General features: G+C 40.8%; 1 protein-coding gene across 1 annotated transcript in view; it reads left to right on the forward strand.

The window, feature by feature from the left end:
* Positions 1 to 24830, forward strand: part of LOC109509045 (neuroligin-2-like) — a 54929-nt gene that overhangs the window by 1991 nt on the left and 28108 nt on the right. Inside the window, exon 2 of the mRNA XM_019858974.1 lies at positions 17335 to 18068. Coding sequence (XP_019714533.1) covers positions 17555 to 18068 — 514 coding nt within the window. The 5' untranslated portion in view covers positions 17335 to 17554. The remainder of the gene's footprint in view (positions 1 to 17334; positions 18069 to 24830) is intronic.

Below are 24830 nucleotides of genomic sequence, written 5' to 3' on the forward strand. Positions count from 1 at the left end.
AAACACACGCCCCCCCCCCCCCCCCCCACCACCCTTTAAGTTCTAAAACCAACACAGCTAATATTGTGGTGAGTTGCTGAAATGTTTCCTTCCCCTGAAATTAATAGAATACAACACAGAGACAATAGAAAAAGACATTTATTTGGGTGATGGGTGGGAAGTGTCTGAAAAAGACTTGTTTGTGATATGCCCTCCCACATAACAAATTCAGAGTTTCCTGTATTATTGATTGACCAACTGTGATTATTTCCACAGATGAGAGAGCAACCTTGTCAGATGTCAGTGTTTATTCCATCCTCGCAGCGATGTACAGTGTAGTTAAACATACAAAAACAAACCACTTGAACAACATGACACCTACATGAAAATTTCATCAGCATGCTCGCTCTGTGCTGACTACTTTGTCCCGCACTTCGATTGATTGTAGAAGGCCATGAATTTTAAAAACAAGGCACAGATCATAGATTTGGTCGTAGATGAAATGGGCCCTTTATCTGCTCTCTGATGCTGCATTACTGTGTGGTTTAATGGAAATTTTCAATTTTAGGACCAATGAGCCTTGTTATGAGACAAAAATGTACCGGTATTAAAAAATATACTGTCTTAGCTGCTTGCCCTGCTGGCTGTTATGTACGGAATGTCCATAAACCACCCGCATTAAGCACTTGTCCATTCATTTATCTGTTTGCTTAAATGGCTGAAGTATGAGAGGAAAATGAAATGGTAATTCTGGAGCATGGGTTCTAAAAAGGATATGTCATAACCTGCTAAGTGTTCCGAAATTATGGCAATCTATGTCGTTGCTGCATTTGGAAGTGGGAAATTCCAATTGGCACAAATGGTATGACCTCAAAATGCACGCTTAACTACCACAGTAAGCTTGTACTTGTTTTTTTAGGGGTGAGGTGGGGGGAGGAGGATAATATTTTTCAGAAGCTTTCTGTAGCAATGTATTTTTACCAAGAAACTCCATGCAGCATATTAGAGTGAGGCTTACAGCCTGTCGAAACCTTTGAGAAAGCCAGTGCACTTGAGACTTCAGTATGTTTTAGAATATGAAAAACTATTGGAAAAAAGGGGAAAAAAATCAGCAAATGTGGAAATCTGCGGGTGCTGAACTGTGAATATACGGTGTTCAACTTTAGTTTTAAGTTGTAATATCACTATTCACCACTAGATGGCAGACATGCCTTAGTTGCGCTTACACTGTGTCTAATATTATATATAATATAACTTGCATAGTTCAAATAATTTTTTTGTGGCTTTGGAGTGATGTGAGTAACAAACGCAGTACCTCAATAATACAGTTTTGTGTGAGTTGATTATTGGCAAAATATGCACAACAAAATGAGTTCTTACACTTAGTGCTGGCTTCTTGTGGAGCAGTTTTGCGTCGTCCTTGAACGGGAAAAAAAAATACAGTCTGTGATTATTCTGTTGTTTGCTTAAAAGCTTTTGCTGTTGTGTGAGGAAAGTGGATTTTTCATATGTGCATTGAAAAATGTATTATTTCATGCATGCACATATTTTGCCCTCATTTAAAACAGCATTTTTGTCATACATCTTGGTGAGGAAGTGTTTGGTCCTGTGTGGCCCTCACAGGAGCCCTGATGAAAAACTGTGGCCGGCTCCCCATACAATATGTTGCATACTATGACTGTTTTTTTTTTTTTTGAGTCCACAAAAAGATAGTGGCAGTCAAAAAAAGATGCGCGTTGCTACAGAAATTGGACGTGTGCGATAATCATAAGCATTGATATTTTGAAAGGCGAGTCTCACTCCCCTTAAATTGAATGGACCAGCAAGGCACGGGCTGCTCGTACTTTTTTTAACCACAAACTGCAATTTTATTCACGGGTAACTGTGAAATTATAAATATGATCAAGTTGTGTTCTAAAACACAATAAATGTGGCACTGCTCCCTTAAGGCTGGGTTGCAATTTTATTCACGGGTAACTGTGAAATTATAAATATGATCAAGTTGTGTTCTAAAACACAATAAATGTGGACCGTATATATTTGACAGTGTCTCGCCAACGTTCTTACAACTCTCGCTAACACGGAAGTGGATTTCTCATGTGTGCTGTCTTGCTGCAACTGTGTATGCCTCCTCTCCCTTTCTCCCTCCCTGCCTCCCTCACTCGATCTCTCTCGCTCTCACCCCCGCAAGATGATTGCCATTGGCTGGGATTATCTGTCAATCGACGCCAAATTTGAAAAGAGGAACATGGCTGGCTGGGCTGAGCTTTACACGCAACGCAAGTGTGGCAAGGTCACATGACTGATTTCGTCCTAATTTCGATGTTCATATTTTGAATGTTCATATCACGTTTTTGATACGATAATGATATATCGCCCCAGCCCTTTTTTGTTCGTGGGTTAGTTTGACAGACAATAATAAAGAGAGAGATCCAGGTGTTCGCAGTGACAACTATTAAGGTTCTATTCCATTGAGGGCAAAAAGTGTTCTGTTCCTCCTAATTCTCTCATAAGACGACACACTAATGCTTGCTTATTTTGTGAATGTCTTGTCTAATATTCTAATACCGCAACTGAGCGATGGCATGTGTTCTATGTGTATGAGAGCAATCCCGTTTTCACATGCGCTTCTGTATCCGCCCCCTCTCCTCCCATCGTCTCAGAAGTAAATGTCACATCACTATGAGCTGTGGGCCAGTCACTCAATGGCATGACAGATACTGTCTGTCAAGAATTGAGAAAGTCTACCAGTGTCCTCGCACGACCACTCGTTGGGCTGTCAAGAACATTCTTGAAAATATGAGATTCATCTCGGGGCCACCAATTAGAAATGAATGCAAAATCACATCCTTACACTTTCCATTTCTTGGACTCAGAGTAGTTGCTGCGAATGCATCGTTTCCTCATAGAAACTGTCTCTGACAGCTACTGTATCCTACATGATCTTTTTCAAAGCAAACTAGATGCTGAATTAATGGTGCAGAATCTGTCATAGGGATTTGGAAACTTGCATTTCTTTGTGAAGATGTTCAGACAAAGAAAATAGAGGAGGTTAGATTGACCCAGCTCTCAATCAAGTCACGACCAAGGAGGAGAAAAGTAGGGGAGCTTGACCTAACCAATTATCTGTGAGCGGAGGGAATCCGAAGAAACACCAGCGCGAACATCATGGCAACCATGTTGTGTAACCTGTTTTGAATAATATCACATAACAAGCGTCCATGAGATGAGCCAGAATAAGTGATGTCTGGAAAGAGTATCTCACTGAGCGCCCTAAAAATTGAATAAAAATCAAGCTTTGGCCTCAAGTCATCAGAAACGATTTATTCAAAAGTGTGTTTTGTTTGATGCTGTTTTGCTGAGGAATGATGACAAACGAAAACAAAAATGACAGACAAATGTGGATTTTCACCCGTCAGTGTAATCGTTATAATTAGCGACAGGCCTCTCAGTCGTCACTGACGGGCGCCCGTTTTGCTGACGACTGACGGAAACGCAGCCCACATATCTGCCGTGTGTTTGTTCACGGGAACACAGTGGCTTTGCGAAAGTGGACCGCATATGGACACGCTTTGCACTTCTTGTACAGTAGGTGGCGGTATGCACCAAAGAGATTTAGAGAGCATCCATTAGAATCATGTGTTACGTATAGTCAGTCAAGACAACAACTAATTCATGAGCTAAGATGTCAGAACGTAGCTTTGACTACAAGATATTTTTACACAGAAGTTATTGTGGGTTAAGTTTTACATTTCTGTTTTTATTTTTGGAAAGAGAATTGATCAAATTATTTTTCTGGGTCACATCACAGGCTGAGTTCAGAGAGCACAATCACAAGTGCATATGCCAGTCATGCCCACGAGGCAAAACTCTTCAAACAGACACTAATGCTTACACTACTCTGCATTCAATATAAATTGAATAGCGGAGAGGACAAAAGACACAGTTCCCTCTGCTGGATCTGGCGAGCAACTGAAAAAGAGAATGTAGTCTGATAGCGTGTTTGGTGTGTCACTCATAATTCACCATTTAGTTGGGCACAGATCATATTGGATCTCTTCACCGAGGTCCGGACACAGGCAAAACTGTATGACCTACATGATATATTTAAAAACAGTAGGAATCAACTATGCAATAATACAATTTTATTCTAATTATTTCTATGGATTTTAGAAGACAGAATATAAGAACGCACATTTTCTTATTTACGGAAATTGTTTGAACAATGAGACTGCAAATTAACGCAGACTAAAGTTTGCCTCAATTGGTTCAAGTCGTGATTAGTCACAATCAATTCCACATTCTCAGTTCTCTGTGATAAATTAATCAAGCGATTATAATGCTCACAAACCAATACGCATACTGTTATTAGTTTTGGCAAGTTGTGATTTTTTTAAATTGGTATTCAGGGAGTGTGAATCATTCTGAACGGGTTCAAATCGACATCTAATCATATTCTGTACAACATTTGACTGAATTTATTGCGGTATGTGGTATAATAATTGGCAATTTAGCCTACCTTCATTTCGTGTTCTCATGAATGCCGTCTCCCCAGTTGTGCAAACGTGGTAAGATGAGTATCTGAGAAATATAACGCTGGATCGCATTTATGCCCAGCGACCTGAAAGTGGTCGAACCACATCATCAGTGAAGCGAAACACATGGTCCCATATCTTGTTAAAAATAAAGAAACATTCCTCACGCAGACAACGAAGCACTTTTGCCATATTACCTCTGATCTGCTTAGCAAAATCAATTTCTTCTAATTAGGGGGGTGAAATGTGTTATAGATGATTATATTAGAGAGGCAGTGTGGGATTTGCTGAGTGTAATTCAGAGGGCTTGAATGATTGGTACGTCCGCTACAGTATAATACACAAGACGGAATCAGGTGCACGATAGCAAAGGCAACTCAAAGTCAAGGAAACAATTTAAAAAAAAAAAAAAAAGAAATAGAAAAAAAAAATACAGGCACCAACAGCCTTGTGACCTACAGTTATTGCAGTCATCGATTTGTAAGCCAGCATTATTTTGCAAAAAATAAATAAATAAATAAATCCATAACCGATTTCCATCAAACTAGCATATTTTCCGAGGAATAAGCCATTTTTTGGTGCAAATGCAGATCAGAACTGGCTTTTTCATTCTAAACGTGTGTCGATAAAATGTTGCCATCACAATATCTTAAAATTCGTTTTGACTTGAAATGAAAAGTAGAACGTGTGCTCGTCATCTTTCCTGTTTCTTGAAGGTTACTCTCTTTCACAACATCAACTGCCCTCCATAATTATTGGCTTTGGCATTAAGAATTGTTTGTTCTTCAGCTTAATTTTTTTTTCTTTGAAAAAAAAAAAGAAAGAAAGAAAAAGTACTTTAATTCAAGTGCATTTATTCCGTGGGGATTTTTTTCCCCCCCATATAGTTCTGCTGATAAATCATGAGCAAAGCGTTTGCACAGTCTGACGCCTACGACAAAAGAGATGGCCTGATGCTCTAGATTTTATGAGGCAAGTGAATCTGAGAAGCATGGGAAATTTTACACACGTGTACATACCCCATAACAGGATCACTGCCTAATAACCAAAGCTCATTGGCAATGCAGACACATGTGAGTTGAAGCTAACCGCCACGACACTTGTATCGATAAAGGGCTGAAAAAGTTCAACCAAAATTCCACCTCGTCTTTGTCAAACCTTTTCAGAGGTTTCACCTGCTTAGAGGACGTTCACATTGGGCCAATTTTGGGAACTGTTGTTTGGTCACTGAAGATGGAAAAACACAAATTACTGTTGTCGTATTTAACTATATTTGACGCATTGTAGTGTTGATAACAGAGCTGGAAGTTCAAATGTGTTTCTCAGGTAAGGCACATTTTTCGATAACCTGATCCAAGATGCTTTGCCGCTTTTTACAGCATTATTCATGTACCGTATGTATTTGAAGTCGCGCAAATAGTGGCGCCAAAAGCCGTATTAAAATATCATGCCGTCTTCAACTCCCCACGGAGTAGTTTCCCTACTGTTGGAGGAAAACTCTTGCCACATTTTGGCATACAAATCATGGAAGCAGAATACATCTCGCAAGTCTTAGTGCTCCACTTCTATGAACTCATCAGCAATGCAAGCAAGCTCATCCCCATCTTTCAAGGTATGCGCTCAGTTCAACATGACAGGCCTCTTAAGGCAACATTTAAATTTTAGCAGCGACTTGTTTGTGTGTGTGTGTGTGTGTGTGTGTGTGTGTGTGTGTGTGTGGGTGCATGCTGGAATAGTGTTTTAAAGTAGAATGCATCTTCTGAAATGTAATGTCGGTGAAAAGTGCTTCGGTTTGACACAGTCAAAAGTCGGTTCATGCTACAGACTGGCATCTTCGGTGCAATCAAGTAAAATCCGCCTTTTTCCAATCTTCTTAGATACGCCGTGTTCTTCAATATTAGGCGTATGATGGTTTTGTTCATTTTTGGGGTCAAGGTGACTCATAGTCAATGCAATGCATTTTGATCGTCAGTAATTTGATCATCAAATAGGTTGGAAAGAACTCTGTTAATCTAAAGAACAATGTTCATCCTCAGGGTTGTCTAAACTACAGCCCAGGGCTATTTGTGGCTCAACATTCATTTTTCAGAGGCCAAGGCAAGGCTTGGCATGAACTTTTTTTCACTCACCAACCACTTTGGCTTCTCCTTTCTCAGATTTGGCACCTTCGTGTTTTCACTGGCAACAGTTGTTTGGATAATAAGCCTTATACAAGTTCCGCATTTGGTAAAACAGGTCAGAGAAAAAGATGAAAAAGAATACAAACAAAATGAAAATCGGAACAATGGCTCACCTGTTTTCTGAAGCTGAGCCGTGTTTGGTTGTTACCTGAGGCCTGAGTAACTGTGATGTCATTTCCAGCCAATAGCAACTGGCAAAATGGCCGCCCACTGAGATAGAAAAAAAAAAACAGGTGTATCTTACTGCTAAACTCATTTTCCGCTCATTTCAGTTTACAGCAATGCATTATCTACGTTGCCAATGATGGCGACGCAGCATAACAAGAAGCACAACAAATCCATCCGCTTGTCCGTGACAGGATCATTCATATGCTGAAAATAGCATACGAATATAGTTCAAATATGGTCAAAATAGTTTTTCTACAAACAAAATTTATGCGTAGCCCGAACTGTGCGTAAAAACTTTGGAATGCGTACCCTGTACTTGTTTTATAACGTGGCAGGAAATGTTTAGTTAGAACATTTTGTCACCTTCAGGCAAGCAAAATGAACCAACTATTTTGGACCTTGACCAACCACCCAGAACTCCCATCCACGTTAAACATAAAAACATAAATAAATCTTGAAAAAAATGGAGCAATTTTGCATGACTTGACATGAGAAGCCTTCCTTAATCTGCTTTTATTGTAGCCAACCCGTTTGCTCTCCCACACAAATTATTTAACAGCGATTGTCTTGAAATATCCAGGGTTTAAATTCCTTTTGCAAGGCCTTGGACTATTCCCTGCTATTTCATCAGCGGTAAAAGAAGAGCCTTGTTCATCCTCCTGGTGCATAAAAAAAAATGTGACTTGCTAAATAATGTGGAGGCCGACTTGGGGAAAATCTTTCTCAAAGCTGCGTGATTTATATCAGCGATCGAAACAAACAGAAGAAACAACGCATGCAAAAAATAACACTCATGCCTTTATTTAACGAAGCACAATTTCCTACATTGGTGTGGATGTGCAATGAACGTTAGGACAGTAATTACGAAACAAAGTGTATCGACCACACTAAACGGATAAAATGCCCCCACTCAGTCAAAGATGACAGTTTAATTGTTTTTTTTTTTTTAATTCTTTTCTTATTACACTGTAAAATCAATACATCCTAGCGTGATGTTGTTGAGCATTGTTAAATAAATAACAGGGCTGGAACACAGTAATTGAATTCCTCATTACTGTCGGGGATGAAAACATTTTTGAGGTTCACAAAGCATTGTGGACTGGGTTAGATCACTTGTCATGCTGCGCTCATTGTCACACCACAACAGTTAGAACTACAAGGAAAAAATAATTGCATCCCAAAAACCGTAAATAAGTGCTCAATGCGCGCGCCGGATCTGCAGATCTGCTGGTTTGCATTTGCAGGCTTCGGAAACACGAGACAAATACTGTACGTTGTGCGTGCCGCTTTCTTCCCAATTAAAGTTGGCCTTTCATTCGACTGAGCTTAATTTTTGATTTACATTGACGATGACATCGATATAAGTGGAGAGCGCATATTTAAAAGTAAGGCTGATCTTAGCTTGCAGAATGTGAAAGCTCATTGCACGAGACTTGCACTGGGCACGAAATTAGATCCCTTCATCTCTGCGCAAAGTACCACCTACCCCATGTGGATTTGCGGCAAATCACTTCAACAACTGTTATTGTCTTTATCTTTTATTTTTTTCAACCATAGTGCAATGATGCTGTCTGTGTATAGGTCTCGGCTTGACCCCAGAAAAGAAGTCCAGCGTGCCGCGAATAGACCAAAACAGAAGGAAAACGTTCACAAACTGCTTCTGATTGCAGCAAAATCTGATCTTCCATGTCAGTCGTAATGCATTAAGCCATTTCACATTCACTTTGTCCTTACTTTTGATTACCAATTAAAAAAAAAAAAAAATTAAATGTCGTCCCTGAATGACATGAAGGTTTTCACTCTCCCTCATAATTTCTTCAACTCAGTGTGCGTCTTATTTCTGTCATGCATGAAATCTTTTATAAATGGACTATTAAATATTAAAACTGAGAAAACGGGACAAACCAGTGCATGAATTTTAAGTCCTATCTGATTTAGCCAGTGTGTAGCATCCTAAATGTGACTACACCACACCAAACATCGGTTTCTTAATTGCCAACAACTCTTACATTTGTCTTGTAATAATAGATACAATGCGTTTCATTAAAATTCAAGGTGACACTCTTTTATGAACGGTAAGAGCAGTGCAGGCTCTACAGACATTAATTGAAAAAAAAATTATATAATCATCTGCCCCCCCCCCCACCAAAAAAAAAAAACAATGCCGAATGCAGCTAGTTACACATTATCTTCCCGAAACCTTTCTCAGTCACATTTGTCACATGAGGCCAAATCGCCGACAAGCTTCACCATGCAGCAGTGCAAATAGGTCCATGGCAGTGCAGCCCTTGGAAAGCCGTTTTTTACGTGTTTGGGAGACCCGGTGGATGTCACTCCATGGCCAGAAATGCTGTCTTCCGTGGCTAACCATTAGCACTTGTCGTCCATTCCCAGCGATGGAGGAAGTCGGTCCTCAAACAAACAACAGAGACACGAAAGTCGAGCTGCAGAGATGGCTGTATTTATGGCACTCGTTCCCTATGCTCATTAAACTCTTCAACTGCAAATGGCTGATGACGATGCAGTACGAGAGTAGATTCATGGCAGTTTCATTGGTCCACTATGACGCATTCGGTTATTTGTTTCGTCAGATGTGACGAGATTTTGGGTTTAATCGATGGACGGCTTGAAGCTCGTCAGTAAAAATTCATAAATAAACCGCGTCACGTTAAAAGACGCATGGTTCAAACAGTGGAAAAGAAGTAGTGGCTTATTGTCTGGAACATACGATATTTATTTTTTTATGAGCTTCGTTTTTATCATTACAGAGTTATTAACATGCACAACAATTTGACAGCGGGATTATTGAGGTGCACCTCATCTTAACATATAAATAAATAATTCGCCGTGAGTCACTGTGGCACCTTGATGTGTGACGAAGGAGCTCAAAATATACAATAAGAAAACATACAAAGGAGCTACATTTTTAGATCTGGGGAAAAAAAATGTGACTGACAGTTTCGGTTTATGAGGGGATTCAGAGGGGTTTGTTTTTTTGTTCAAATGGATTTTTATGACAAAATAACGAACTAACTGAATAATGCGTCTCCGCCACTTATCGCGACCTGACTGACCCAACAATGGTCACTCAGGTCGCGTTAAGTGGTGGAGACGCACGGTTCTCTTCATGTGTCTTACTATCAAAGGATCAGAATACGATAAAATATTCTGCCTGTAATTCTTTTTTTTAATGCAAATTATTTTATTCATAATACATTTTTCAACCAATTAATCAGTTGTATTATTTTTGTTCTACCACAACGGATATAAAAAAAAAACAGACACATGCCAGTCAGAAAACACACGGGCATATCATATTCTTTCAGTTCTTCATTTTGATTTCACCTCTGGAAAATGTATATTTTTAATTCATTTAAATTATCCAGGTTGTACATCACCTTAATAGTGGGGAAAAGGCCATTGGAACAGGGGTGTGTAGACTTTTTAGATTCACTGCATTTGCAAAGCGCATTAGTATGGTGAAGGGCAGCAAAAGCTGTAACTTGTCGTTCAGGCTAACCACTTAAACCATGCGTGCCAACCTCATTCCTACACCCACCTCCATTTAGGCCGTTTTGCCCTCACTCTCTTTCCCTCTGACATCTGCTCCTCCTCATCTTTTTGAAGCTGCCCTCACCTCTTTCCTCATTTAACCTCACACTCACATTGTATTTCTTTGCCTCTGACATCACAACCGGACGGACACTCGGTTTAGCCGTGAGGCTACAGAGTTGAGAAAAATTGAACTTTATTAACTTTTGCAAAAGCTGAATTTTTGATAACCATCATTACATTGTTAGATGGTTGCTTTCATTAAAATGCACTTTTCTCTTACTGTATATATTCGGTCTTATACAATCCTGGGTGGGGGCGGGGGGGTGCGTTATAAAATCATATTTACATAAGATGCATGTTTGCTCATGCAAAGTTCTATATGACGTTATTTGATTTTCTTTGAGCAAAGAGCAGTTGACTTCACTGACACAAATGCTAATGGGAGTGTTGCTAATTTGCTATGGTCTCTGACCCTTCCTAAGCAGCGGCATACTTTTTACACAGCCTGAGCCTCAGCTGGATGTCATAGTCACAGATCACATTGACGTCAATGACATGAAAAATGTACTCGCCGCGCACTAAATTTAGGTACGCTTGCGCAATTCAATTCCAACACAATGTCTCGATCCTTTTTTTTACCTTTTTGTATTGAGCTCTCTTTCATGAACATTTGTGGAGGAGACATGAGCTTGGCAAGTGTTAAAAAAAGAATTCAGCAATCGTGTCTTTTTTTTTGTTGCTTTTTGCGTTTTAGCCACAATGATACCAAGTGCAATTTTTCTGGTTATAAAAATTGCCTTTTGAGCTACAACGTGGTTGGACAAATGAACCGCATATGGAGCTCAGCACTTGTTTTTACGTTTGTTGACAGTTTAACCTTGGGGAGGTCTGCGTTGTGCAGAGTGCTATTTCACTTAACTTTGTAAAGGCAGACTTATTTGACTCAGCTTCTCGACTGGGGTCTCAATGGATTCGCATAATGTGGTCAACCGTGAGTCTTCTTTGTCCTATTTGACCTCCAAGACCTTGATCCAAGGCAACAAGATTGCACTGAGTATGTCAATGCATCTCTGTGCCTTGGTCCCGAGATTAGATAAAGCACGGTGCAATTTTGAGAGGTGATTGTAGGGCTCTCGTGCGGCGTCGCCACATTACAGTGGTCAGGCGTAAAAGTAGGCCAAAGAAGTGTCAATGCACATCGCTCCATACAGACTTCTCAATTTCAAATCAGCCTGAGATCCTGAGACTCTTTTTGACTTTTCTCTAGTCTACACTGGAGAATAAAAGCTCATTGCAGTTTTGCTCGGGGGGCTTAGCATTGAACATGCCTGCCCGAGGAACATAAGCTAGTTAATTCAATGTCATCCTCTAAATCTCCTTTTAAATTGCACCCCTCTAGACATGCCCGTTTTCGACTGCCTTTATTTCCTCACCCTGTTTCTCTATTTTTCTTCTACATTTTTGTGCCAAGTGTGGAAAAAAAAAAAAAATTACAATCTCCATCAGTCTCATTATTCCAAATACGGAACAACAGTGAGACTCAAACATCATCGCCATCGTGGCTGGGCTGTGTTATCTGGTTTGCAAAATGCCTTTGAGCTTGCGATGATTGCGTTCAGGCTGGTCAGTCAAACTATGAGTGTTGTGACAGACAAGCAAGTCAACGAACAATTTTTTTGATGGCGCTTCGCTAATTAGCGTGACCTGACACCACACACACACACACACACACACACACACACACACACACACACACACACACACACACGCACACACACACACACACGCGCGCGCAAGCACGCTCAACCCATTCTCATTATCACATTAATGCTAGCCCGACGCCACAAGATAGGGATAATTATGGGTCCGAGTCCAACTGTGGGAGTGCGTCTGACTTGGGGCTTCTCAGAAGTGACTATTTACATAAATGATCCTGGAGTGAGTCCTGTATCTAATGAGCTAATTCTTACTTCCAGCTCACCTCCAGCTTTAACTGCAAAACGGATTAGCCACTCGGATGCCATCGGATACCAAGTAGGAAAAAACAAAAAAATCTGTTGTTAGGTTTTTATTGCATTGGATCTTTTTTTCAACCTGCTCTTCCAAGAATTTACTTGAATCTCGAGCAAAATGTAATTTTCTATCTTGAGTAAACAAACAAAAGACGCATTGTTTGAAGATGCTGATTAGACGACATGATTATTGCACAGGTGTGCCTTATGCTGCCTACAATATCAGGCCACTCTAAATAGAAACAAAAAAAATATCAAAGTGCTGACTCCAGAGTGTCCTTTTAATGTGGGCAGCCTAAGGCGCGTCTGTGTTTTAATCATGCTGTTTAATCAGCTGGATGCTGGATTCTCTCATCAGAGGAGAAGTGTTCACTTGCACAGATTTAGACAGATTTATGAACAATATTTCAGAGGAATAGGCCTTTTGAGTACACAGAAAAAGATCCAAGGTTTTTAATTCAGCTCATGTCATACGGGAGCGAAAACAATAGCGTTGAGCTTATATTTTTGTTCAGTGTCCAACGCCGTTGCTGTGATTTCAACAGAACACGGAGGAGCCAAACGGTATCAATTTGTCAAAATTATTTTCACGTTTGTGGTTAAAATAACTTTCTGCTGTTCATACCAAATGTGTATGGGGGGGGTTGAGGTCTGGGCTCTTAAGTTCTTTACCAGAGCAAACTGATCCAACGATGCCTTTATGGACTTTATTCATACTAAGCGCAAATTGTACTGTTGTCTTGTTATTCTGAATAATTCAACGTGTCTCTAAAGAGTTGGATGGCAATGCTTTTACTTGTAAAGTGTCTGCCACATGATTTTTTTTTTCATGTTTTTAAATATGACTCTCAGTTGCTTTTTAAGTCTCTCTATATGCAGCGAACTTAATCACACATTGACTCATTGTTTTCATAACCTCAGCTTGAAAGAAAATATGACTGTATAATTCCAGTATCCTCTCAGCAGGGTTCAGCAGGGATCAAATTAAGAGATGTTTAAAAGCTAAATGAATCGAGTCTGCCAAATCTTTGCCTATTAGCCCCTGCAGCACTCTCCCCTTGTCTTCAAGGACTTCGGTCTCCATTTAAGTAACATGCTGCATAATTTATAATAAATAGGATGCCAGAGCTTTGTGTACATGGGGTTAAATAGACAATTCTCATAGGCCCTTGTCTAATTTAGGGACAACTAGAGGCACACAACCTGCAGACAAATGCCACACTTCAGATCCAGCTAAAACATTTCGGAATCAGTTAAATCATTTTGCATGTCAACCAAAATGTTGGCTATTTGAGATGAGCATCGTAGCGTAATTTAAAATGACAAGAGTAGGCTAAAACCAGTAGGAAGTATCTTATTTTTAGAATGCATGTCACAGCCGAGGTTTCATCTGACGTATTTATCTGTCACGCTGGTCTTGCACCTGCCTTAAAAGCTTCTTCAAACACGAGGTCACTTGATGTCAATTTTAAAAGCACGACTTCAAGTCAAGTCGGACTGTAAAATATTAGGACGACATGTCCTGTTGCTTCACCGACGCCTCCTCGCACGGTTGGACGACAGAGAAAGTTTAAGATGTGGGCTTTGACAATGTAAAATATCTCATTGTTTCTATTTTTGTCGCGTATCCTTTAACACAAATCTGAGGTCACTTCAATGTCGTGTATGAGAAGATGAGCCCCGATGGCTGAGCCGACATATAGAGGTCCTCTGTTGTACAGTTAAACAAAAACTCAAGCCCATCGGCAAGTATTCAGCCTGTAATTCTTTTTTTTCAAATTATTTTATCCATAATAGAGTTTTTAATTAATCAACCAATTAATCGGTTATTTTTGTCCTACCACATATTGGAATCTCTCCCAAAAAAATCTGATTGGTTGGACCCGAGTGTTGTATGTTTGCCTATTCTCCACCCAGCCTATTCATGTGGATATGGAGAAAATGATTTTCATCTGAAATAAATTCATCATAGGTGAGGACTTTCACACACTGTTTGTTGCAACGATTGTTTTTTTTTCTCATGTGAAACTCCTATTCTGCAAAGTTTTTCCAAACGACTTTGACTGTTCCATTTCAACACGATTTCAACACGGCCATAAAAATGTCCCAGTCACTGGGAGATATCACCCTCTCATTGAGCTTAGCTGACAGCACCGCCATTTATATAAAGCAGTACCAGAGAATCTTACATCAGCCAGGTGATTTGGGTGTCCGCTTATTCCATTTAATGTGCAAAGACGGAGCTTTAGTGCCAGTGCAGCCCACAGATGGTTGACTTGAACAGATGTTAGGAATGTAAGGTGACTACCATTCAAAGACGTCACACTGGAGAGGTTGCAAATATACCAATATGGGATGACAACATCCCACATCGATGCCTCATCAAAATGTAGGCATCCATGTCCAGGAAAACAGTTCAAACATTGGTTTGATACAACTGCTTCAAGCTTATTTTAAAATCTAACATGCGTTACAAAGATCAGTATGGTGTTTGCATGCTCAGCATTCTGATGACAACCAGTTTTGTAAAGCGCTTTGTTACAGCTGCAGCTGTTGTGAAAGCGCTATATAAATCAGGATGTATTGTATTGTATTGTATCGAAAGAATAAACACTCTACAAACACTTGGGGCAAAAATAACACATGTTGGCATACGTTTGACCCAATTTCTGTGTTAAAAAAGGACGACCTACACTTGGGTCAATTTGAGCCAAAAAGTGTGGCTATATTCAGTTTTGACACAACTTTGATGGTTAAATGAAAAAAAAAAAGTATTTATTTATTTTCAAAAGATTGAAATGTGTAAAGTACTTACCAAAGCAGTGATACATGAAGAAAAAGTGTCGATTTGAACACGGTGCAGAGCATGGAGACATACGAACAGGAAGTCGATGGCTGTCATGGCCGCCAGTCAGACTTGTTTGATTTATGACCCAAGAAAAAATATGACAGGCATACAACCCAATAAATGTTTCATTTGAACCAACAAATTGGTTACCGCTACTTCCATAAGAAATAACCCAACAAAAATAATCCAAACATGTTTACAAGTATTACAATTGCTTTAAATTCGCCAGGCAGTCAACTGTAGAATTTTTCTCAATTATTTTGGGTAGTAGGCGCACTGTCATTAGTCAAGCTAATAACCAAAAATTCAATTAGTGCATTTGATTTCTTTTTTAAAAAAGAATACATCCACTGGTTTATTTTTAGACTGTTGTCAAGTTCGATTAGCTATGTACAAACTAAATCGGTTTCTGGTTGTTTTGACAGATTTTATGACCGCGGGTGTGTGACACAGCTTCGAGTCACTCACGTCACAGTTAGTTAACCAAATATTTTTTCCAGACAGCTTGGTTCTGGTTTTCCTAATGAGACAGATTTGCAGTCACATCACAAATTCCAGCCTCCTGTCGTGCCGCACAGCGTCTTTCTGCTTTATTTCACTGCCATCGCCAGTGCGTGCGGCATGGCAGGGGGAAGAGTGGAAATTGCGGGGTTGAACGGGGTGGAGGTACGATGTGGCATTCAACCAAATGTGAGTACCACAGAAAGCCTTTATCACACCTCAACGTCTCCGTCTCCAAAGCTAGAGTGAGATAAGTACTGCCCGTTCGTCTGTAATAATGTGAATGCAGGAACCAACTGAACAGAGTTGTGAGGCAAAGGCACTACTGACATTGGCCTGATCCACGAAAGGGTGCTTTACAAGACAATTTAAATACTTTTATATATTTATCTTATTCATATTCTTTGTGATGGGCTGGTCACCTGCCTCTTTCCTGGAGTCATTTGGAATTGGCTCCAGGACATCCGTGACCTAAGTCAGGAGAATCCGTATTAAAGATGGATAGATGGATGGCTATTTATTTTCTGGAGGTAGGAATGGCATTATACATTCATTCGTTCATTGTACTGCAAACTGATCAGGTTATTTGAAAAATATTCCATTGTTCACTTCCCCCGTCATCATTTGGGAGAATCAAACAACATTAGTATTCATCTACGGTCGTAAAGTGAACCCTGCGCTTTTCATCTTGTCTGATTAGCGCACTGAAACCTGTGAGGGTATTTTGAGTACAGTGGAACCTGTGGCTGTTATCTAAAGTTAAAGATCATTCACAGAAGTACAATAAATCTGTTTTGGGGTCACACAGTAGCAGTCATATTGCATTTATTTATGTAATACCATTTTATTTCTTTCTTTTTCTTTGTGTAGCATTTTCTTGATAGACTGAGCTGTCTTTAGACTCGGTTCTCAAATGCCATACTTGGATCAATAAAGCTTAAAAAAGTGAAAATAAAATGAAAAATACCCCAAGGATGAATAGGTATAGCACACTTCACACGCCTTATTGTGTGTTTGGCATAATTTGAAAAATAAAAGTGAGTGGTTCTAATGATTGTTTGTTTCACTTGTGGAGGTAGCATTTATTTAGTCACCAAGTGACGGAACTATACTTGAATGGATCTAGCAGTGCGGCGCATAACACAACTGCATAACTGCACAACCCCATGGCGGCATCTTATGCTCTTCTATGCAAAAAGGTACGCAGAGCTGCAATGATAGCAACATTGCAGCTCTGCTTACCTTTTTGCTTTGACATGATACTATATTTTTGAATATACATTTGGAATTGCAGAAAGTCTAGAGTAAATGTGTTGAATTAGTCTTGGCGCACACATTTTCACATTAGATCAATCTTATTGACAGGACACAACACCCTCCAAGTCCCTGTTGGCCAGTGGCTATTCCTTCACTTCGCAAACACGACAAATGAGCATATCATTTTGGGTGAACTCGTCTTTTACACAAAGATGACGTTCATTTCTATTTTTCAAATGTTTGCGTGTTGGCCTCCTACTCACATCCACTGACTCGTTTTCACCCTTATTGTCTCGTAGGTGTAATTGGCCTCCTGACTGCAGCTTTGATCCCATCAAGAGATCCAAAGAGGAAGACAGATGAGGCTGCAGGTTCAAAGTGAGAATGCTACCAAAACCACCACAGCAACATGCCACCCAAGGAAAACTATTAACACGTCCCGTGACAAAAGTCCTCTTTTTGCCTTCGCTCTCCTCGATGACTGTGAATCTGTGATCATCAAGCTGATGTCTTATTAAGATGACTAAAGGAGCATTTATTTTGGACATGTTGTTTTTTCCTCTTAATGCTGCCACCCACCAAGGCTTTGGTGGGAAACGTCACCGTACCCCTCAAAGGAATGCTAACCCCTGTCTGGTTTGGCTCTTGGGGCTCGTTCTACAACTGACCCTCTCCTCATGTCAGCGAGTTGACAAAAACCCAATCGTCTCTACGGGCTATGGAAAGATACGTGGCGTCAGAAAGGAGCTCAACAATGAGATTTTGGGCCCCGTGGAACAATACTTGGGAGTACCCTACGCCACCGCACCCATCGGCGAACGCCGCTTCCAACCTCCCGAAGCTCCGGGCTCCTGGCAGGAGATCCGTAACGCCACGCAATTTGCACCCGTGTGTCCCCAGAACGTGCATGGAGTGTTACCTGAGATTATGCTACCCGTGTGGTTCACAGACAATCTGGATGCCGCAGCCACCTATGTTCAGAACCAGAGCGAGGACTGCCTTTACCTCAACATCTACGTACCAACAGAGGACGGTGAGTGAAAACAATACAATGGGCTCTATTTTCGGAAACCCCGCTAGGTGTATCTCTTCACGAAGTTAGATCTTGGTAAATTTGCAGATAAGCACAGGCCAATGGAACTGCAAGAGGGAGGGCTGCACCGCTTCGGGAGTGGGCACAGTTGACTTCAATCATGGCCAATCAAAGTGACTTTTTTCACTCCCTTGAAATGTGATGCACTCGTCACGCACTTAGAGTCTCGACACGGCGGAAGTGAAATGAGCGCTCGGAAACTGGCCGGCCACATGTGATAGTTGTGCCACCTAGTGGGATTTAAAAAATATAAACAATGATTCAGACAGTTTGACGCCCACTGTACTGACGACCACATATTTCTGAATGAAATATTTTCCGTGAGACCAGCTGTCCACCCCGCCCGCAGAGGCCACTTAAACCTGGCCTGAGATCGACTTTTCTGCCACGAAATTTTCATTTCGCTCGGCACATCTCCAAGACATTCCTTCTGCTGCGCCTGAATGCCCAACTTGGCAGTGACCGGTTGGTCGATTTGGCAGACACACGCAGCCACTCTCGCGCTAATACGAAAATCAGGAACCGCTGGCATTTCAGCTACGGTGCAGATGCAGTGTCTCCGAAAATAGAGCCCAATGTCTTGCTGTTGTTATAAATATGGGCACAGTTGGAGTCCATTTCTGGCTCTCACGGTCAAATCTGCACTAATGGAGCTAATTATTTTACTTCACATCAATGATGTGTACCTTTTGCAGTGCCTCAAAGTGCACACATTTTTCCAAGCTGCAGTTAAGTGTCAAATATCAAGACTGACCACTGTACAACCCATAGCACAGTGCTATCCATTTTTTTTTTTGGGGGTGAGTGCAGATACAAGATGATATGAAATGAGCCCGAGCCAGTTGAATTCCTCTTTGCATTATGAATAACTACAAAAAAAAAAAAATGTTGAGCATGAGTGTGAATGTGTCTGTCTCTGTTAGTCATCCCAATTGATGGTAGCTCTTTGCATCAAAAGAGGAGAGACGTGTGTGTGAGTGTAGAGACACAGTCAGCCCTTTCAGTGCGCACGGAGTCTGCACTTTCTTAGCTGTTTTGAAATGTCACATTTGTATTAATACTCCCGCATGCCCTTGGAGAAGTGTCATTTTGATAAGTTAGTCGGGATTTTTATTTTCAGGGGAAAAGACATCTATTTTTTTTTTTTTTTTGCCCAAATAAACCCCAGGATGTTACTGTAATCCCCTGTGCTGTGTGACTGCCAATCACCATTAGTCAATGAGATGAATTACTTTTGAGACTCTTAAGCGCAGTCTGAATCTGCTCCGTGCTAATACGATACTCAGCACTAAACTAGGTTTGACTTGCATTGTTCAGTTTAATTAATTTAAACATTTAATCAGAAAGAGCAGTCGGCGCAGCCTCGAAATGAGGGCAAGATCACGTCTCGTGCAACGTGAACTATAGAATTATTTTATAAATATCTGTATGGATCTGATTAAATTGTTGACCACTTAAATGAAAAAAAAATGAATGTTATTAGGTGACAGGGGCATCGGACGAGGAGGGTGGGGAGGAGCTGCTGAATGTTTTTTCCCTTTTAACTCATATTTTTTTTATATATTTACCTTTTTCCATTGATCTCAATGCGGATTCAATATTTTCTGGATTGACTTGATTTTTAAAGATCTACAGAAAACGGACCGGCCTGATCTTAACCGAATAGAACATACTTTTTGCTTTACGTTGATCCCTTATTGATGTTCGGTTGAGTTCAGCTATGTCTCGGAGGAATGGACTCGACTTCTTAATTTGAATTTTCTTTTCCCACTGAGTAGCTCTCATGAAAAAAATATATTTAAATTATATTCAGTGTAATAACTGTGCTTGACTGAAGGGTTACCACATCAGTACTTTCCTCCATATTAGTTCTTAATAAGGTCAGAAGGAAGTGGTAATTAAGGCTGCTAAGATTAGTGTGAGCTAGGTGAGCGGAGAATACAAATAGAATACAACACCAAACACAACCTTGTTTTGGCCTCTCGGGGTTGAGCTAGAAAAAAAAAAAAGAAACATAGCATCATGCAGAACCCGGTTGTCTTAATGGGCTCATTGTTTGTTCTTTAATTAATTGGCAGGTAGAAGAAAACACAATCAAAGTCCAACTTTAGAAGCGGTGCTAATGAGTATGCTCGACTAATGATAAAATGTAAAAAAAAAAGAAACAAAAAAAAATAAAACAACAATTCCTCTCAGCTTGCTGTGGTTGCTCAACCTACACAGTTTCATGTCAGCCCCACAGTAGCGACCAACAAACTACGACGACGATTTGGTGGAGGGTTCCCAATGCTATTGGTTCAGTGAAAACGTGTGTCATTGCGGTTTAAAATAATTTTGTGATCTCATGCAACTGCGCCGGGGTGCAGACGATTGTAAAAACTTTTCAGTATCTTACACAACCACAATCCACCATAATAGAGATGTTCAATCAATACCTCTTTCATGAGTCAAAACTGAACGTATTTGGCAAAAATGTTGTTCGAGCTATTGAATGGATCGCATTAGGCAACGTGTGCACCGCATGGTCTTTCTCACTAATAACAATAACGGATGATGCGGAATGTGCGGCGCTTTTCCCGGGAGAATAGGTGTACAAATGAGGGAGACAGTTTTACATGCGGCCCTTCTGCTTGTCAGAATCTGTCACTTACAGTCAAGGGTCACCACTTTACAAAGCTGATGCGGTCCCGGAGGATGTGTTTTATCTTGTGCGCAAAAGAGAAATAGGGCTCGGAGGGAAATAATTCAAACATTCTTCCGTCTTTGCGTATATATAAACCGTCACGATCCCTCAATTTGTTTACTTTGCCGATGGCAGACATGTCTTTAGCTGTGCCGATTTGTTGCCATTCCTTTCATGCATGGGCGACTCTGACACATGATGCTGCCTGGAACTGCTTGGGAAGCTCATCGCACGGCCCGCGCTGAGGATGCAAGCAATGACGACGTGGAACGCTTGCTCATTAATCACTATATGCCATCATTTTCAAATGTTATTCATTTCAATTCATGGCAACTGAACAAGTTGAAAGGCGGGATTTGGCCCTGAGTGCACTTAGACAGGAATTGGGCATGTCAGGTTAATCTCAAAAGAGTTTGATCGACCAAATTTTTGATACATAATCTGGATCCAGTTCCCAGGTTGTCACTCGCGGCGCCTCAGGTGCGGGTTAAATACCGGACATAATTTTGAGCACAACTACATCGTGGAAATGTATGTGTGGATGTGATGACGTCATGTTGTTTTACGGGCCCCAAATAAGAAACCTACTCCATTTTGTCCATCTCAAATTGTCATTTTTGACATTTGAGATCATCCTCTGCGAACCAAGAGGTAGTCGTCAACAGACTTTTTTTTTTTTTTCTCAACCGCCTTCTAGAAATTTTATTAGGTCACTTGCCACTAATGCAGCACTCGTAGTGAGCAGGGGATTTCATGCCGCATGCTTGTTCGGTGTGGGAGCCAGTTTTTAATTTTGAGCACATCTATCACGGTGGAAATGTATGTGTGGATGTGATGACGTCATGTTGTCTTACGGGCCCCAAATAAGAAACCGACTCCATTTTGTCCATCTCAAAATGTCATTTTTGACATTTAAGATCATCCTCTGCGAACCAAGAGGTAGTCGTCAACAGACTTTTTTTTTTTTTTCTCAACCGCCTTCTAGAAATTTTATTAGGTCACTTGCCACTAATGCAGCACTCGTAGTGAGCAGGGGATTTCATGCCGCATGCTTGTTCGGTGTGGGAGCCAGTTTCAGGAATCCTAATCCAACTTCCAAAATTGTGTGTTAAAATTCATATGCTGCTTGAATCAAATTGAGTTCCAAATCGAGCCTGCGTGTCTTGGTTACTGAAAAAAAAATGGTATCTGTCCAATCAGACAGCGATCAGCTATTTGGTTTTCCTACCCTCAAATAGCCTCAGTGATCACATTCTTTGTGCTATTCTTTGCACAGAATAAGTCTCTTTTCTTTCTGCATCTGCACCCCCTACCCCCCACCCACCACTCCTGATCTGGAACCAACCCCTCGTCTCTCCTCCATCTTTATGCAGATGCAGGCAGAATGGTTCAGTGTTCGGAATGCAAATGAACCCAATGCCCTTCTCCGGCTGGCCTATAGCTGTATTGAGCAGCCAATAACCACAAGCAAAGATGCGATCCATTCGTGAAGATGTCATATATTTGTGACATGCCCAGACTCTAAGAAGCGCACCTGAACACCGTGTGAACATCTACCTGGTTGACTTGCTTAGATTTTTGACTCTCGTTAACAGTAACTGGGCGGACCCAGCCGCTGTGATGTTCCTGATTATAATTGGTCACAGTCCTAATCTTTTATGACAGGCTGTTATGACTGAAGTGGGACATCAGAGCAGGAGAGCAGCTGGCCGGAAATTCATTAGAAGAAGATGAAGAAGAATGTGTATATTTGAGAAGATTGCCCCGAAGAGGACATAAAGTCTTCAGGAGAGACGAGAGATATTTTCTGTTTGATTGCAGTGGAAGCGCAAAGATAATTATGAGTCCATCCATTTGCTGCTCCTTGACTTCTGCCAAGTTCTTTTTCCAACTCTAAAATGTGTTCATAGGACACATTTTAGATTGGCTTCCAGTACAAAACAAGTGCACTCATAGTTCATTTTGTGAAGTTGACTTGTAAGATGTAGGAGGAGTGGACGACGACGGGAAACACATAATAATCCGGATTATTTTGATTGCTCATGAAAATACGATAAATGAACATGATGATTCATTGATTTTAACACGTTATATTTATATATACAAAATGTCAATATCATTTCAAATAGTAACTATAAAATACATTCGTGCCAAGTAAAATAACAATATACGAGATACAAATTCCTGCCGCTGTGTAAATCTTTGGGCATTGTGGCGCGGTGCATGCACGGAGATCCACACTTAGATTGAGATCAAAAGAGTAGAAGAAGAAAGTTTGCGATTGAACTTGTGTGTAACTGAAGGATTTGTGTTTGAATCTTCACGATTTGAATGTAACTCCCTCGCGTTAGTAGTCATGCTAACTCTTACTAGCCAGTCAATACGGGTTTCCATTGACTGCTAGTAATAAACTGGAAAAATTTATCAAACATAGACTGCTTTGTCATTGTTTGTCAGAGAAATTCTCCATGCAAACGTCAATGTTTATCAGGTTACGCCTTTATGCCAAAGAAAAGCATTTGGAGTAGCATTGCAGCGGTTCGTCGCACATAGCAGGCAGGAACTGAATCGTGTCAGTGATTTGCTCCATTTGAGTGCGGTAAGCCAATTAGCGCCATGTCCTAAAATGCATCCCGTAAATGTTGTAATCCAATCCGGTACAGATTTTAGTCAACTTTCAAATTGTGTGACTTCACGGGCACTTCAGTGAATCCGCTGCACGTGTTGAACAGACTTACAAACAGAATACTTGAATCCAGTTCTCATCGGTGGGTTTTGTATCGTTTGTTTGTTTTTTTGGGGCTTCTGTGACGTTCCTCCTGCAGTGTCTTGCACAACCAGGCAGCACTAACTCGCTGACTTCCTATTTCCTCAAGACACACCTCAACCAGAAGGCCTGAGATCCTTCATTTTTATTGCTGCTCGTGCAGTCGTTTACAGTGCTGTGCTCTTTATTAAAACCATATTTCAAGGGTGGAATGGTAGAAGTAAGGAGGGTGCGGGAGGCTGGGGGGTACGCTTGAAGAAATGGAGATCCGGAGCGTTGCTAGCCGCCATGCGCGAGGAGCAGCTGGACGCAGGGGTTGCTGTGTCACACACCTTGTCAAGCAGATAGGCCACCGCAGACATGACATACCGCAGCTTCATCCCATTTACTGCGGAGAGGAAATGGAGAGAGACAGAAGACAGCTTGCACCGCGGCCACTAGCTCACTGAACCGAACAGAAGCGCTACTGAATGAGAGACGGAGCTACATTAGGGTCAAACAGCGCTGGGGAAAAGATCAGCTAAATGCTCGTGCATTGGTCAGTGCATTCGCTGACCACTGGCTACGACACCATGTGACACATGTCGGCCTACCAGCAGGCCCTCCTTCTGGGGCATACGGGGCGAGATGCTTATGACCCAAAAAAAGTGTGTTTGTTCTTATTATCCTTTCATGCGTTCAGTTTGTGTTCACTCACCAGTGGCTTCCTCTCAAAAGAACACTTTCATTTCGTGCAAAAAAAAAAAAAAAGAAAAAAAAATCTCTTGGGCATATTTTTGTGCCATTGCTTTTTGTACTGGCCAATTATCTCTGTACAGCCTTCTGTTATTATGCGGATACTGAGAGAGTTGCATATCCACATCACTGTTATGATATTCTGCAAAAAAAAAAAAAAAAAGTGCTTCCCGGTAAATGTTTGACATTTTAATGACAGCAAAGAGCAAAGAGAGCATCGATATTCCTCAATGGAGTCCACATTATATAGTCAAAACAAAAAGTGTCTTCTTGGCGGGAAATTGGTCGGTGAATTTGGAAAGTTAGATTTGATGAGAAAGAGTCATTTCACTGCTTCCAAGAAATCCAATTCTGAGGAATTTTTGGTCGCCGGACGATTTGTGCTTCTGTCACAAATGAGCCAGTACTTCACATGCAAGTGTATTTTGTTTTTCTAACAAGGCAGAAGCACGCTAAAGTTTTCGCTGTATTTCAAATGAAATGAAATGATACTAGAACACTTTAAATTGGCCCTAGG

This window comes from Hippocampus comes, unplaced genomic scaffold (genome assembly GCF_001891065.2).
Source record: "Hippocampus comes isolate QL1 unplaced genomic scaffold, H_comes_QL1_v1.1 scaffold66, whole genome shotgun sequence".
Taxonomy (NCBI): domain Eukaryota; kingdom Metazoa; phylum Chordata; class Actinopteri; order Syngnathiformes; family Syngnathidae; genus Hippocampus; species Hippocampus comes.